Below are 17,944 nucleotides of genomic sequence, written 5' to 3' on the forward strand. Positions count from 1 at the left end.
ACAGCCACCATGACAAGGGTCTCTTCAAGTTCCTCCTGCAAAACAAATTAGAGGATCTCCATTACTGCACTCTTATCTCAGTGACAGACAGAGATGTTCTGGCCAACAGTTCTTACCCTCATCTCAGCATTAACCTTTCTCAATTTGTTGAGACAATCTTCAGAACAAGTCCCCTCGAGTGTGAGTTGTTCATTCTGCAGATATAAAAGTGATTGTGTCACGCACATATAATAAACAGTATGTGACATCACACACTTTGTACATTTATTATGAAATAATAATAAAGATCAAATTTACCTTGTCTTTAAGCACTTTAATGTGTGCTTTCAGACAGTCACATTCTTTGCTCTAAAATAGAAAATAATTTATATGGAAATGTATGCATTCTAATACAAATCAGCCACCCTCTGGTCTAAGCCATTTGTATGCCATTTCCTTATGTGCCATTTCCTTATATGTAATTTCCTGCTAAGAGCTGAGTGCAGTACCAGTTTGCAGCTGCTAGCCTGGGCTTGGCTGGCTCTCTCCTGTGCCTCCCTCAGGGATCTCCTGGCATCCTCAAGCTCCTCCACAAGGGACCTGGTTCTCCTTGCTGACCGCTGGGCACTGGGGATGTCACACAAACCGTTTTACAACAGTAAATCATCAGAACTACCATGCCTCGCAATAATGGATCCATATAATGTTCCACCATATCAAAACAACATATTGCTCCATCCTCACAGACAGTACCTGGCCAGCTTGGCACTTAGTTCAGTGATCTCCACTGTGAGCTGCAGGTTGGTGTCCTCACCCTGAGATACAGTCCTCAACAGGCTGTTGTTCTGCTTACTCATTCTACTGTGCGCATACTTCAGCTCAGACACAATGGCCAACAGCTCCCTGGAGTCACTAGAGCCAAAGGAGTAGTCAGATTTATAGCATTAATACATTTACAATTTACATTTTAGTAATTCAGCAGATGCTCTTATCCAGAGTGACTTACAGTTAGTGCATTCATCTTGAGATAGCTAAGTGGGACAACCACATCTCATAGGCATAGAAAGTAACATTTTCCTCAACAACGTAGCTGTCAGTAGAGTCAGAGCTAGAAGGGTGTGTGTGGGGGTAAGTGTATTTAAAAAGGTGAGGTGAGGAGGAGGATTATTTAAGATACTGTTTGAAGAGGTGATTTCAGATGTTTTCGAAAGATGGGCAGTGACTCTGTTGTACTAGCTTCAGGGGGAAGCTGGTTCCACCACTGGGGTGCCAGGATAGAGAAGAGCTTGGACTGGGCTGAGCAGGAGATGCCCTCCCATAGGGGTGGGAGGGCCATTGCAAGCTTCAACTGGAAGCCAGTTGAATACAGAACAATACAGAAATAGTACTGCATAGAAAGAGTCAAATCATGAGTGACTGAGAAAGCTGAATAACTTACCAATAACACTGTTCTCCTTCTGAGAAGGCAGTTTTGATCTCAGGACCTGAGAAATCCATCCCTGAAAGAACAACACAATGAGTGGATTGCACAGTGAGTGAATTACACTGATATCTGAGACGGATTCCCAGGCTGCCTACAAAAGTAAAACCTTACCATTTATAGACACTTTACAAGGGTTTTCCCCTGAAATATGTTTGTCGTCCTCATGCATGCTGAAAGATACAAACAATCATTAGTCTCCAATTCTAGATACAAAGCAGATTAGCAGGTTAACCAATGTTTTATAAAAATAAATCACACAAACAGATGTAATCAACAAAAAATGTCAGTCATTTTTAGTGGCAGAATTTCTGAGGCATGTTGTTGATTATAAGGCTGCTGCAGATGAACATTCTATAGCAGTTAACTGTCTGAAGGTTCTTTCTTTACCCATCCTGACTGCACTGGGCAATCCACTCCCTCATGGTGGATTGGAATTTGGCCCTGCTAATAGCGGGGTCCTGGCACTCAGGGTCCAGCATACGATTCAAAGCATTCAGCCTGTCCTGTTCTGGGCTCTGGCTAGTCATCGTCTGCAGGTACTGCATGATCGTGGAGGCCAGAACCTCCCCTATTGAGAACAAAGACTTAGGAAGCATGCCAGTATACAAAGAGAACACTAATGTACAGCAGTTATTACAAGAGATGATCTGTACCTGTGCCAGTGGTATTGCATGCCTCAAATGTTATATCAAGTAGCTCTTCCTCAGAAAATGTACTTGTGTCCACGGATTCTTCAGTAGAATCCTCTGGTCCATAGCTGCTCCACACTAAAACATCCATTAGGCTTTGTCATGTACAACTTCAAAATTAGCAAATGCAGAAGTCAAAGTGCAGTGGTGAGAGTAGTTTTAAACTTAAATGTCTATTCACATCTTTAAAAATAAAAATAAAAGCATTCTGTTTACTGATCTGAAAAAATAAATGCCTGGTTATCAAGATGTTCTGTATTATAATAATGTTTTATGCCATTGACAATATGTAAATATTAATATCAATGCTTACTTTCATTGCTGACCGGTACCTGGTAATGCTCTATGGAGCTAACTCCAGAGTCCCTTGAGAGAGCTCGTGCTATGTATCCCCTTCTGTCATCTCTCATTGGCCTGGTCTGAGTAGATGGCCGGCTGCTTTCATGGTTCTCATCGTGGCTGCTCAGAAGATTAGACTCAGATTTTTCACCATGAAAACTCTGACCCCCATTCAGTAAGTTCTCCGAGGCCATAACATCTCCCTGTATAAAGAAAAATATGACAATGCATGTAAAATACTTGTCATACTGGTTTACAAACTAGTCTGAAAAAGTCGGAAGTTTGAGTTTGAAGAAATTGTTAGAATCGTAGTGTTGTTTTTGTAAGTAAAATATAAAATATGTCTATATGATTGTGGGGGGAAAGTCTGAGTTAGAATAGTCCTTAACAAGCCATCTCTGTAGAAGTGCATTATCTGCATATAATACCATACTTACATGCACGGTAATGTATTAAGTACCAAATAGGATGTGAATGTTCTTTTGTTAACTTATGTTTCCTGAGGTGTTTTTTCCTTTTGGGTTCGTGGGCAAGAGAAAGGAATGACCCCTCAGAACCTTAACCTAACCAGGGACTAGATTTGTGACAGACATGTAACTGAAACTGCAGGTCAGTCAACAGCACACGAAGCAAAGAGAGACTGTGGAAACATTACAGAACAAAACAGAGAGAGGTTGTCTAAGCTTACTTGATGTCAAGTAGCCTACATTAGATATTTACAGTTATTAAGTAATCAAGATTGCATTATGAAGTTATACAAGACATATATACTTACCCTAACCATGTTAGATATATTAGAAAATGGTGAGAATACATACAAATAAAGTCTTACCTCCCAGTTGAGGAATATTCCTTTGAAAGCTGCAGAAAATGTTCATTCGAAAAATATATAATAACTAGCTACATCTCATCACATAAACTGGTAAAAAATCCAACCTAATTTTAGACAGCTCTATTGCTGCCGGTTTGCAGTGGGAAACCCTCAAGATGCTCTTCAGCGAGTGTAGCCTTTGCCTGTTTTGATCATTCACTGCCACACATCAAAACCAGCTGACACCTCCACCCCCTCCCCTCAGCTCCACCGATTGCTGGCTCAAGCCAGTAAACAATAACACAGTTAATGGACTTTTTGAATTAACATTAGTCAGTTTAACATATTAAATTATTCTAGATCATCTGCATAACATCTCCCACATAAACCAATAGGAAATCACCAGTTTGTTTTTTCATACAGTAGAAATCCGATTCTTTAGGATAGGGCAGGGTCAATGAAGACCTGAACTGGGCACAGGTCACAGAAACACATCACAGAGGATTACCACAATTATAACCGTTTTTATTATTGTCTTATTTTTCCCTCCCTTAATCAATCATCAATCAACTCATCAAATATTTCCTTCCCTTTCTTGTCTTTTATTATTTGTAGATCAGTCAGTCACAATGTACCCATGATACGTCACGGTTTTGATGCTCTCTAACACGACCACTATGGAGCTTGAATGGAAAGGCACACTGGCGCACTACATAATGTACAAATTCTACTTTGCGCATGGTAAAATAGTGAACACAACACAATTTATTATTAACACACATTTACAGATTTCTAAACAAGAAATATACCTGCTACTTTTGAAAATACAACAAATACTACTGTGAAAATACAGAATGTTTCTCTTTCAGTCGAAAGAAGTTTAGGCTGCCAAGAATAGAGATAAAATATTTGCTACCGGTATTACACCAGTGGGTCATATTATCCCACCAGTCGCTCGCTGTACTACCCGGACATTGTTTTGTGAACACCTATGTATTTGTTCTAGAGCGGAAGTGGAGCCAGGTCTTTGAGACCACGGGGACAGCTGAACACATTTTGGGAATATATTGGAGTAGGGACGTGGATTTCCATCAGCCAATATGTCTCGGGGTTCAATTGAAATCCCCTTAAGGGACACCGATGAGGTAAGGACTAGCTACGCTGCTTTGTTTGACCGTGGATTGCTATAGCTAGCCTACTAACGTTAGCTAGTAACGTAGTATTGTCCTGTGTTTGTTGACTAACGTCAGCCAGATCGCTACCAACTTTTAAGATTATTATTATTTTTTTGTACTATCAGTCATGCAAATGATGGTTCATAACCCAGGTTTAAGTTGTAAATTGTCTATTTCTACAGTTGATATTGTCTTTCAGATCATTAAGTAAGCTAACTAGTTAATTAACGTGAGATACAAGTCTCAGGAACCAACAAAATGCAGCCACTTCTTGTCCCCAGTCAAAACATTTAATAAAATAACTTAGCCTCTGATCAAGCTTTTTAGCCATAGGTTAAAGGTCATGTTGTATGTGTACAAACTGGTGTTCACATAGGCCTGTGTCTTGTTAGTGAATCAATGATTTGTTCTGCAGGTTATTGAGCTTGATTTCGACCAGTTGCCAGAAGGAGATGAGGTCATCAGTATCCTGAAACAGGAGCATACACAGTTGCACATATGGATTGCTCTTGCTGTAAGTATGAATACACAGACTGGTATGATAATTCATTTAAGCCTTAAAAAATGTAATGGTTGAATTGATAGTTGTACATATTACTCTGTATGAGTGTTGCATCAAATACAGTTAGATTGTAATTTCTACTGTTACCTGGAACTCCTCCCTGTAGCCCTACAGGCTTTCCGCCATGTACAGTTATTTTAACAGTAACATTCCGTCTTAGGGCATACCATTGGAGAGGCGTGTGAGATATTTGCTCACCTGTGCCTGTTTGGAGACACTTTCCCATGTTGGAGAGTATATCCGTGGACGGTTCTGATAAGTAAATTGTCGTCTGCATGGCTGAAGGAAATCATTTAATCTATTTGTTAGAGGATACCACCCCCAAGTCAAAACCAAACATGGATGTCAATGTTTGCGCGCACACGCTCTGTTCTACTACCCGTCTGCAGCAGCATGCTGCCCAATTGTGAGGCTGATTAGCTAGACAAACAGGTGTGAAACACACACAAGCGAGACACAACATGGAATGTTTTGATTTGGAGGGAGGGGTTGGTAGCATCTAACAATTTAATGTAATCATTTCCTGGGCACAGTCCAGGGACGTAAACAACAATTTCCTTATCAAAACTGTCCACCAACTACTGATATACTCTCAGACGTGGGAAAAGCAGACACAGGTACGGGTCGGCAAATATCTCCCATGGTGTTTAAATGTCATACAGAACTCCGGTCCAGGAAATGGGCTATCCTCCCTGGTGAGTTATGTAGTTGCATTCCCACTGACTGAGGGTTTGTTCATGGATTGTTTGTCACCGAAATTAACAAAAACATATTTTTCTTTTAGCTGGAGTATTACAAACAGACGAAGACGGAGGACTTTGTCAAGCTGCTGGAGGCGGCCCGTATCGATGGGAACCTGGACTACAGAGACCATGAGAAGGACCAGATGACCTGTCTGGACACCCTGGCAGCCTACTATGTCCAGCAGGCACGTAAAGAGAAGAACAAAGATGCCAAGAAGGAGCTCATCACTCAGGCAACCCTGCTCTACACCATGGCAGACAAGATCATCATGTACGACCAGGTAAGAAAATCTGCTTAACAATTATTGGATAATGTGAAAGTTAATTTCCCCAACACAAAAAAATCAGAAGTGTAATCTATTTGTTTGTAACAGAACCACTTGTTGGGAAGAGCCTGTTTCTGCCTGCTGGAGGGGGACAAAATGGACCAGGCTGATGCTCAGTTCCACTTTGTCTTGAACCAGTCTACCAATAACATCCCTGCTCTACTTGGTAAGTAAAACACAAAGGGCAAGATCTACCATTACAACCACAAAGGTTCACTTCCAAATAGGGCCTAACCACTATACATTTTATTTCAACAGGTAAAGCTTGCATCTCCTTCAATAAGAAGGATTACAGGGGAGCACTGGCGTACTACAAGAAGGCTCTACGCACAAACCCTGGATGTCCTGGTAAGCATTTCACTTGCACCTGTCATATTAAGATGAATAATATCCCTGGTGTCTCCTAATATACTGTCACTATTTCTCTTACCAGCCGAGGTGAGGCTGGGGATGGGCCACTGCTTTGTCAAGCTCAGTAAGCTGGAGAAGGCCCGCCTGGCCTTTGGCCGGGCCCTGGAGCTCAACTCCAAGTGTGTGGGAGCCCTTGTGGGCTTGGCTGTGCTGGAGCTCAACAGCAAGGAGCCCGACTCCATCAAGAATGGGGTGCAGCTCCTATCCAGAGCCTACACCATCGACCCCAGCAACCCCATGGTGCTCAACCACCTGGCTAACCACTTCTTCTTCAAAAAGGTGAGAGGTTTGTCATCTTATTCCTGGTATATAGTAGCATGTCTTGACCTGAGCATTGTTTATCATTCACATTGATGTACTTATTTTCAGGATTACAGTAAAGTGCAGCACCTGGCTCTCCATGCCTTTCACAACACAGAGGTGGAAGCGATGCAGGCTGAGAGCTGCTACCAGTTGGCCCGCTCCTTTCATGTACAGGTAAGCGCTAAGGCCTCAGTTTATTTTTCGGGAAGACTCTTGCTTTTCTAATTGAATGGGCATTACATCTCTCCTTCTGTGTGTTTCAGGAGGACTATGACCAGGCCTTCCAGTACTACTACCAGGCCACCCAGTTTGCCTCATCTACCTTTGTGCTGCCTTTCTTTGGCCTGGGGCAGATGTACGTGTACCGTAGAGACAAGGAGAATGCAGCCCAGTGCTTTGAGAAGGTCCTAAAGGCCTACCCCAACAACTATGAAACCATGAAGATCCTGGGCTCTCTTTATGCTACTTCAGATGATCAGGAAAAGAGAGACATTGCCAAAGTAAGTAAAACAGCTATGCGAAGGTGAACCTCACATGAAGTACCGTAATTTCCGGACTATTAAGCTCACCTGAATATAAGCCGCACCCACTGAATGTAATTTTATTTTTGAACATAAATAAGCTGCACATGTCTATAAACTGCAGGTGCCTACCGGTACATTGAAACAAATGAACTTTACACAGGCTTTAACGAAACACGGCTTGTAACAAAAATAAATAGGCTTTAACGAAACACGGCTTGTAACAAAAATAAATAGGCTTTAACGAAACACGGCTTGCAACAAAAATAAATAGGCTTTAACGAAACGCGGCTTGTAACAAAAATAAATAGGCTTTAACGAAACACGGCTTGTAACAAAAATAAATAGGCTTTAACGAAACACGGCTTGTAACAAAAATAAATAGGCTTTAACGAAACACGGCTTGTAACAAAAATAAATAGGCTTTAACGAAACACGGCTTGTAACAAAAATAAATAGGCTTTAACGAAACACGGCTTGTAAAAAAAATAAATAGGCTTTAACGAAACACGGCTTGTAACAAAAATAAATAGGCTTTAACGAAACACGGCTTGTAACAAAAATAAATAGGCTTTAACGAAACACGGCTTGTAACAAAAATAAATAGGCTTTAACGAAACACGGCTTGTAAAAAAAATAAATAGGCTTTAACGAAACACGGCTTGTAACAAAAAATTTAAAATTAGCAGTAAGCTTTAGTTGGCTTTTTGCACTGAGTCAATTCCTCACGCTGCTGTTTCCAACGTCTTATCATCGACTCATTAAGACCAAGCTCCCGTGCAGCAGCTCTATTTCCTTTTCCAACAGCCAGATCAATCGCCTTCAACTTGAAAGCTGCATCATATGCATTTCTCCGTGTCTTTGCCATGATGAGGGTGACAAAATGACTACCGTAATCAGAATGATGGGAAGTTTGAGAGCGCTCAATTTAATCTAAACAGTAAACAAAAAAGTTGTTTGATCTTAACCCGTTCGGCAATTTCATTGGTCTAATGAAAGCTTCATGCCGCCAAAAAACTGATCAAGTCACAGAATGTGTTTTTTTGGAGAGAAAAAAATTGAAAGCGGGAAAGATCCATATATTAGCCGTGTCATTGTTTAAGCCGCGAGGTTCAAAGCCTGGGAAAAAAGTTGCGGCTTATAATCCGGAATTTACGGTATGTGTTTTTCTGATCTTTGTGGCATTATCTCTTAACTTGTAACTCTGTAGATGTCAATCAGCACTATTGCTAAAATCAATAACATGTAATGTCTTTGTGTTCTGCAGGGTCATCTGAAGAAGGTGACCGAGCAGTACCCTGATGACGTGGAGGCCTGGATTGAGCTGGCCCAGATCCTGGAGCAGACCGACATCCAGGGCGCCCTCTCTGCCTACGGCACGGCCACCCGCATTCTGCAGGAGAAGGTCCAAGCTGACGTCCCCCCTGAGATCCTCAACAACCTGGGGGCTCTCCACTTCAGACTGGGGAACCTGGGAGAGGCCAAGGTACAGTTTAGGAGGATGGCAGAGCTGCCTGACTAGAATTAGTCATTACATGATGTCACAAACGATACTTTCGCGTATTTGAATTTGACTGCATCTCTGGAGTCTGGCAGCGAACAACAGCGCAGTGCAGAGCACACAGCGGGGCGACATGCCAAATGGCCTATTCCCTATTTGCCATAGCCTAAATGTTCAATACATATGAGGTTGTTAGACTGTTAACATAATGCAAGAGAACAATGTAAACTCAGCAAAAAAAAGAAACGTCCTCTCACTGTCAACTGCGTTTATTTTCAGCAAACGTAACATGTGTAAATATTTGTATGAACATAACAAGATTCAACAACTGAAACATAAACTGAACAAGTTCCACAGACATGTGACTAACAGAAATGGAAAAATGTGTCCTTGAACAAAGGGGGGGTCAAAATCAAAAGTAACAGTCAGTATCTGTTGTGGCCACCAGCTGCATTAAGTACTGCAGTGCATCCCCTCCTCATGGACTGCATCAGATTTGCCAGTTCTTGCTGTGAGATGTTACCCCACTCTTCCACCAAGGGATCTGCAAGTTCCCGGACGTTTCTGGGGGGAATGGCCCTAGCCCTCACCCTCTGATCCGACAGGTCCCAGACGTGCTCAATGAGATTGAGATCCGGGCTCTTTGCTGGCCATGGCAGAACACTGACATTCCTGTCTTGCAGGAAATAACACACAGAACGAGCAGTATGGCTGGTGGTATTGTCATGCTGGAGGTTCATGTCAGGATGAGCCTGCAGGGTGGGTACCACATGAGGGAGGAGGATGTCTTCCCTGTAACGCACAGCGTTGAGATTGCATGCAATGACAACAAGCTCAGTCCGATGATGCTGTGACACACTGCCCCAGACTATGACGGACCCTCCACCTCCAAATCGATCCCGCTCCAGAGTACAGGCCTCGGTGTAACGCTCACTCCTTCGACGATAAACGCGAATCCGACCATCACCCCTGGTGAGACAACTGCGGCTCGTCAGAGAAGAGCACTTTTTGCTAGTCCTGTCTGGTCCAGCGACGGTGGGTTTGCCCATAGGCGACGTTGTTTCCGGTGATGTCTGGTGAGCACCTGCCTTACAACAGGCCTACAAGCCCTCAGTCCAGCCTCTCTCAGCCTATTGCGGACAGTCTGAGCACTGATGGAGGGATTGTGCGTTCCTGGTGTAACTCGGGCAGTTGTTGCCATCCTGTACCTATCCCGCTGGTGTGATGTTCGGATGTACCGATCCTGTGTAGGTGTTGTTACACGTGGTCTGCCACTGCGAGGACGATCAGCTGTCCGTCCTGTCTCCCTGTAGCGGTGTCTTAGGCGTCTCACAGTCCGGGCATTGCAATTTATTGCCCTGGCCACATCTGCAGTCCTCATGCCTCCTTGCAGCATGCCTAAGGCATGTTCACGCAGATGAGCAGGGACCCTGGGCATCTTTCTTTTGATGTTTTTCACAGTCCGTAGAAAGGCCTCTTTAGTGTCCTAAGTTTTCATAACTGTGACCATAATTGCCTACTGTCTGTAAGCTGTTAGTGTCTTAACGACCGTTCCACAGGTGCATGTTCATTAATTGTTTATGGGTCATTGAACAAACATTGGAAACAGTGTTTAAACCCTTTACAATGAAGATCTGTGAAGTTATTTGGATTTTTACGAATTATCTTTGAAAGAGGGATGTTTTTTTGTTGTTGCTGAGTTTAGATTGTTGAAAGAGCGGAGGGCACCAAAGCAGCGGAAAATGTCAGATGGAGCCTAATGTGTCCCCCCCCCCCCCCCCACCAATGTGGGATGATCGTAGGCCTTTTACAGCAGACATTCCGTTGTCGGGCTTATTGTTTTCAAATCTTAATTTCCCTTTTTCTCCCCAATCACCATCCAATTTTAATGACTACTCTTTCATGATCAACCATCGAATGAACCTATAGGTGTAGCAGAGTTCCATCTGTTGTTTGTGACTAGCTTAAATAAAAGCATAGTAATAATGAGGGAGAGAACAAACAATTGCGAGATAATCGAATGGGAAGTATAAACAAACCTGGTACGTTTCTGCTTTAATTGACCAAAGTGTAGACTAAATGAATTGTCAACAACAATCAGATAGGCTAAATAATCATTTGTTTTAACGTTCTTTATAACACATGATTGAACATTGGCTTAAAACAAATAGGCCTATTATCCTTAGGCTATGCATTTTGCCTATCGAACTGTAAAAATCCTAAATATACAATTAGATAAAGCAAACTATTCTTCATGACACTTAAAAACGAATGAACATTGGCTTACGCTGAAAACGAATAGGCCTATTAGGATATGCGTCTTGCCTATCGAACTGTACAAATCCTATATACAGGCCTACTAGACAAATAGTAGCCTAAATAAGTACGAAAATAACCCAAATTAGTGCAAGCTTTGATAACCTGTAGGCTAGAATATTCTGTCATTCGAGTAAGATGCATCTGGATTTGAATATAGGCTCCATTTTAAAATTCAACAAAAATTACAATTAGGAACCATTTAGGTATTTTTTTATTTATTTTTACCATGTCTTAGGCCTTCCTAATGGTTTCTGGCAAGGAACACCTGCATGTTCAACTTTTCTGCCCCAGAGTAGCGAACTCCGCAGGATGATGGACTTGTAAATGTTGACGGAGGTTTGTAGTCTGTCGGTTCTTTGCCCTGATTGTCTTTTTACATATTCTGAAAGTGACTTTGGTCAGGTCTGCTGGCTCACCTTTATCATTCGGCCTGAAACCAAAGAACTGCCAAACAGGTGAAGACAGGCTTTTCTTTCCCACCAAGAGCCATAGCTTGTTTTATTTCCTGTTATAGCATAAGGCAGACTGTACTATTGTGAAATCCCATCACGCTGTCTTATTTTTGTCTGAAACTGTCGGAAAGTAGCCTAATGAATTAACAGTAGACTACACTTGATACGGCTATAATATTAGTTTTTAACTGATATCGGAGTATTTTTATAAACAAGAGAAACATAGCTCTACCAATTTTGTAAATCATTCTACAGCCTAGACTAGATAAATAACTAGGCTTTACACTGTTCAGGCCTAGCAATGTGTCCTTTATAGTGCATTCTTCCCGCCAATTCACTGACCCCTCCGTGCGCAACGCGCTCCCCCCAGACTACATTTTTTTACTATACAATCGTATATCAATGATGTTTGGACAGGATGATGTGTCATTCCAAGCATCGCCCAACCCTAGTAGACACAACAGAGCTATAAATAGATTTCAGGGGTTTGTTCTGTCTGTCCATGTTTAGAAATACTTCCTGGCTTCTTTGGATCGGGCCAAAGCTGAGGGAGAGCATGACGAGCATTACTACAACGCCATCTCTGTCACCACCTCTTACAACCTAGCCAGGCTCTACGAGGCCATGTGTGAATTCCACGAGGCGGAGAAACTCTACAAGAACATCCTGAGGGAACATCCCAACTACGTCGACTGTAAGCACTGAAGACGCACTATACGTTTTGGTTAATGTCTGTCTCCTTAGGGTGTGTGTGCGCGTATCAATTGGTCCTTTGTTGTTGCTTGCAGGTTACCTGCGTCTTGGAGCAATGGCTCGTGACAAAGGAAACTTCTATGAAGCTTCCGACTGGTTCAAAGAGGCTCTGCAGATTAATCAGGATCACCCAGACGCCTGGTCCCTGATCGGGAATCTCCACTTGGCCAAGCAGGAGTGGGGTCCGGGTCAGAAGAAGTTTGAGCGTATCCTCAAGCAGCCGTCCACTCAGAACGACACCTACTCCATGCTGGCCCTAGGCAACGTGTGGCTCCAGACCCTGCACCAGCCCACCAGGGACCGGGAGAAGGTACGGCAGAATATTAGTTGTTTTCATGTGGAGCCATAAATCATCACTGTCAGAAACAGTGCCTTCATCATTTGTCTGTGGTTGTGTCCCTCAGGAAAAGAGACATCAGGATCGAGCCCTGGCCATTTACAAACAGGTCCTACGAAACGACTCCAAGAACCTTTACGCTGCCAATGGCATAGGTTTGTTGGCCTTCACTCACTCATTGTATTCACATAAATGCTTAATACTCTTGACTGTGCTTAACTATTAGCATGTAAATACCTCAGAGTTTGTCGTCTTTTCCGTCCAGGTGCCGTCCTGGCCCATAAAGGCTACTATCGAGAGGCCCGTGACGTGTTTGCCCAGGTGAGAGAGGCCACAGCTGATATCAGCGACGTCTGGCTCAACCTGGCCCACATCTACGTGGAGCAGAAACAGTACATCAGCGCTGTGCAGATGGTAAGGCTCTGTACTGACTCATAGTACACACTGCAGGTTTTTTTTTATATTCCTTTAAAAAAAATGTTTACTTGAGTTTTATTAAAATATCTTATCCACTCTTTTGTGGCGTTTAGTACGAGAACTGTCTGAAGAAATTCTACAAGCATCAGAACACTGAGGTGCTGCTGTACCTGGCGCGAGCACTCTTCAAATGCGGGAAACTCCAGGAGTGCAAACAGACTCTGCTGAAGGTGAGATTTGTGTGAAACGAAGCGTCTCTCATTCCTTTCAGTAACCCTATGGCTGGATTTCATTTGCCTTAGCTTGTTTATGTGAGAGCAGGGTGATCCTTGTGTGAGTGTCCTGTTACTAGGGTTGCAAAATTCTGTGAACTTTTTATAAATTCCCGTGTTTTCCCGAAATCCCGGTTGGAGGATTCCCGGAATCAGATGGGAATAAACAGGAAATTCAATATCCTCCAACCAGGATTTCTGGGAAACCGGGGAATTTATTGAAAGTTCACGGAATTTTGCAACCCTACCTGTTACTCATTGATGGCTCCTGAGTGGCGCAGCGGTCTAACGCACTGCATCTCAGTGCTAGAGACATCACTACAGACCCTGGTTCGATTCCAGGCTGTATCACAACCGGCCGTTATTGGGAGTCTCATATGGCGGCGCCCAATTAGCCCAGCATCGTTAGGGTTTGGCCGGGTAGGCTGTCATTGTAAATAAGAATTTGTTCTTAACTGACTTGCCTAGTTAAATAAAGGTTAAATTAAAAAAGAAAAGTGGCTGGCTGTGTCCCCAGGCGCGTCACGTGGCCCCCAGTGACACTGTGCTGATGTTCAACGTGGCCCTGGTGCTGCAGAGGCTGGCCACTCTGGTGCTGAAGGACGAGAAGAGTAACCTAAAGGCTGTACTCAGTGCTGTCAAAGAGCTGGAGCTGGCCCACCGGTACACCCTAAACTCACTTTAACACCTAAAATAATCCTTCACTTTTCTCAGCCTAATTCTCTCTTCTCTTTTTGTCTCAGGTATTTCAGCTACCTTGCCAAGGCAGGTGACAAGATGAGGTTCGACCTAGTGCTTGCCTCCACTGAGGCCAGGTCAGTTTGAACAAATATCTCCCCTCTAAAATCCAAATTCAGGCCAGTACTTACTTCATAGCCTTCAGTAAATCAATAAACCACTCTTAGCCAAAATTCAGATCATATCTCAGGGGAATTTAGAGGGATGACAGCTGAGCCCAGCCATCAGATGTCAGGCTAAGCCTGGATTGTGAGCTGTGTTTGTGTGGGGGCCGTTGCAGGCAATGCTCTGACCTGCTGAGTCAGGCCCAGTACCACGTGGCTCGGGCCAGGAAGCAGGACGAGGAGGAGAAGGAGATCCGGGCCAAGCAGGATCAGGAGAGGGACTTCTTGCGCCAACAGATGCATAAAGAACAGGTCTGTCTATAGCCTGGGATGTCACATCTCCACAAGTCCCTCATCCCTTCTATGTTGTACTTGTAAATCATAATGGATAAGAAATTTAAGTACAGACCTTACTTGAGCCTGTGATGTCTTGAGTAACACGTTTCTTTGGTCCACTGTAAATGTATTCCTTTATAACAGTGTGACTAACCCACTGACCTTGTCTTCCTACTGCCCCACCAGGAGGAGAAGAGAACCAAGCAGGAAGAGGATCAGAAGAAGCTGCTGGAGCAGAGAGCCATGTATGTGGAGAAGACCAAGGGTCTGCTCTCCTTCGCCGATGGAATGAAGGAGGAAAGGAAAGAGAAGAAGAAAGGTGGCGGCCGAGTGAGTGTAAATGTGTCGAGAACAGCTAGTGCAACGCGGAGGTTTGGGTTGATCAATGATTAGCTCATGGCACATCAGATCGATATGAATCTCAAAGAAAGGCTCTAGGGTGCAGTGTGACTATATTGTTTGTTTTGTTCTCCCCAGCGCAAGAAAGGGGGTGACTTTGATGAGTTTGTCAACGATGGCTCTGATGAGGACCTGCCAGTGAGAAGGAGGAAGAAGAGGAAGGGTGGCAGCGGGAGTGAGGAGGAGGGCCGCAAGAGGAGGAGGAGGTGAGACTGCTGTGGAAAGTGTTTTATTTGTAGTGACCGGTAGGAAAATGGCCTGGTGTGAGTGGCACTGTGACTGTGTATTTCAGACCCAACAAAGGGGGTGACGATGGCAGCGATGACGAGGAAGGAGGCTCACGGCCCAAAAAGCAACGCAAACCCAGAGCGGGCGGCAAGAAGATCCAAAGGGTCAGTTAAATCTAGTTAAATTTTGTCTTTCTAATGGTATTTGTTTTTAAACCAAATGCCCGGCCTTAGGCCCAGAGTTGTAACAGTTCTGTTTTTGTCTAGGCCGAACCTGTCCCACCGTCTCTCAAAGGCAAGATCAAGTCGAAGGCCATCATCTCATCCTCCGACTCTTCATCAGACGAGGATGGGCTGAAAATTGCTGAAGACCGGTGAGGGCATAAACTCATTCGTACATAAAATGCTACATGAAAATACAACTCCGAAGGGTTTTGTGCCACTAATATATCATGATTCTTTGTCTGTTGACCACCCAGAAACCCCAGAGACAGTGGTTCAGGTTCTGATAATGAGGGCGGCCACAAGAAGCGCATCGCCTCTGACAGTGAGTCCGACGGGGGCCGGAACCACTCTGGCAGCGAAGCTGGAAGCCCCCAACGCTCCGAAAACTCAGGTAGCGACTCAGGCAGCGACCGTCCAGTGAAGAGGAAGAGAGTGCAGAAGCAGTCTGACTCAGAGCAGTCGGATAACGAGAGCAAGAGGAGCCGCTCTGGGTCGGAGAACGAGTCCCGGCCAGGCTCACCGGCCGCAGCCTCTGGCTCTGAAGCAGGTTCTCCGGCAGGTTCTCCGGCGGGCTCCCCGGCAGGCTCCCCACGCCGCTCTGACAACGGATCAGAACCAGGGGGCTCTGCCAACGAGGCCTCCAACCATGGCTCTGGCTCTGACAGTGACTGAGGCTTCAAACTCAGAACGGACTTTTTTCCTACTGAAAAAAAAAAGTTATTTTGACATTGATTTTTGTAGAGGCCTTTTTGTTCTGTCTTGGTTTGTACCATGAAATTGAAATGAGCACATGCAGTGTAGCTTTGTAGCCCATAATGTGGGTTGTCTTTAATAGTTTTTGGTCACCAGACTGTTAAGACTTTTGCATTGATGCTGTACCTCATGTCCTTTTGTTTTGTTGATGATGGATGGGAAATGTGACTTGTAAGTATTCTGACAGCTGTAACCCATATTTTATATCTTAAAATGATTGGAAGAGGTGATGTCATGGAAAATTTTTACATTTGCCCAGAGTTGGGACAAATTCTATGTAGATAATAAACAAACACAAAATAAATATGAGGTTTTTTTTTCTTCTATTTCTGATGATGAAGCTGCTTGTATGACATTGGAAAACAACTTGACACTTATCTTCTGATTATGGGGTAATGTCGTAATTGTTTTGGCTGCATTTGCCTTGTTTTTGTATCAACATGCCCTCTGCCATTCAGAAAAATATTGTTAGTCATGTTGAGGTGAATAAAATGCCATATTACAAGTTCAGCTTCAATAGTGAAAGTGTATATATGAGCCATTTTTTTTTTATTAACGTCCTCTATATGGAGATGAAGTGTTAAGTAATCTGGCAGCAGGCCTAGGTGATGCAGTTGTAAATGTAATTATAGAGTTGAGACGCAACGAGACTCCGACTACATGGCGCCATTCCAGAGGTACCACAGTGGGGTGGATGTCTGTGGGTCCTGACTGTGGCCAGCCTCTGGAACTGACAACACCAGATCAGGGTATGTCTGACGGGGTTGTCCGAGCCTGTCTGAAAACGGATGTTGTAGAGCACGTGTCAAAATCGTTCCACGGAGGGAAGAGTATTTCAGGTTTTTGCTCCTCTCGTACTTGATTAGTAAGGAACTCCCCTCATCTGGTTGTCTAGGTCTTAATTGAAAGGAAAAAACAAACTAGGCCATCCATGGAATGAGTTTGATGCCTGTTTGTAGAAGTTTTCTCACAGTTGTCACTGTGTTGGTAGCCTAAACATGGTTCTGAATATGGGTACCAGTGTAGTTCTATTCGAAGTGCAGATTAATCTAAGAATAAAAGCTCATAAGGAAATGGGACTATAGAAGTAAAGTGAACAACTAGGCCTTGGCTATAGCCTAAAGTGCATTGCAAATACTCATCACAATTTTGGTGAATACTCCCAGCCCACTAAATACACTGATCCATTGCCTTATTTAGCTGTGGACACGCTGTATTAACATACTAATGGGCCTCATCTTCCCCTTGCAACCACTTACTGGCGTGCAAAAATGCTACAGTACTATATTTAAGCAATAAGGGCCGAGTGGGTGTGGTATATAGCCAATATACCACGGCTAAGCACTGATGCAAAGCAGAGTGCCTGGATACAGCCCTTAGCTGTGGTATATTGACCATATACCATAAACCCCAGAGGTGCCTTATTGCTATTATAAACTGGATACCAATGTAGAGCAGTGAAAATAAATGTTTTGTCATACTCGTGGTATACGATCTGTCGGCCAATCAGCATTCAGGGCTCGAACCACCCACTTTATGCTGCGTCACATCTGTCCTTTGCAACCTACTTCAATAAGTACGTTTCTCTCTAACCATAATTTCTTACAAAATGCATACCACATGTGGGAACTGATGACCTTTGACGTGTTCTCCAAAAGGATCAGTCTATTGCAATAAAACCTTTCAGTATGGGAATGGACCAAGAAATAATGGTGTGACAATGTGCTATATTAAGGCAAGAATTCCTTAAAAATCTAAACAAAGTTAAC

The 17,944-nt window shown here is 43.6% G+C and overlaps 1 protein-coding gene across 1 annotated transcript; it reads left to right on the forward strand.

The window, feature by feature from the left end:
• The first annotated feature begins 4,351 nt into the window (after window positions 1-4,351).
• On the forward strand, window positions 4,352-16,685 carry ctr9 (Ctr9, Paf1/RNA polymerase II complex component, homolog (S. cerevisiae)). The gene is given in 22 exon segments (NM_001173654.1): window positions 4,352-4,446; window positions 4,892-4,990; window positions 5,823-6,062; window positions 6,156-6,273; window positions 6,366-6,455; window positions 6,541-6,797; window positions 6,888-6,995; window positions 7,085-7,321; window positions 8,610-8,828; window positions 12,125-12,308; window positions 12,403-12,677; window positions 12,772-12,859; window positions 12,970-13,118; window positions 13,235-13,351; window positions 13,911-14,056; window positions 14,137-14,208; window positions 14,412-14,547; window positions 14,758-14,901; window positions 15,049-15,176; window positions 15,263-15,362; window positions 15,465-15,571; window positions 15,677-16,685. Coding segments are annotated over 22 exon segments (3,477 nt in total). The 5' UTR covers window positions 4,352-4,401; the 3' UTR covers window positions 16,095-16,685.
• Window positions 16,686-17,944: the final 1,259 nt, after the last annotated feature.

Source organism: Salmo salar, chromosome 26 (assembly GCF_965601325.2).
Source record: "Salmo salar chromosome 26, fSalSal1, whole genome shotgun sequence".
NCBI lineage: Eukaryota > Metazoa > Chordata > Actinopteri > Salmoniformes > Salmonidae > Salmo > Salmo salar.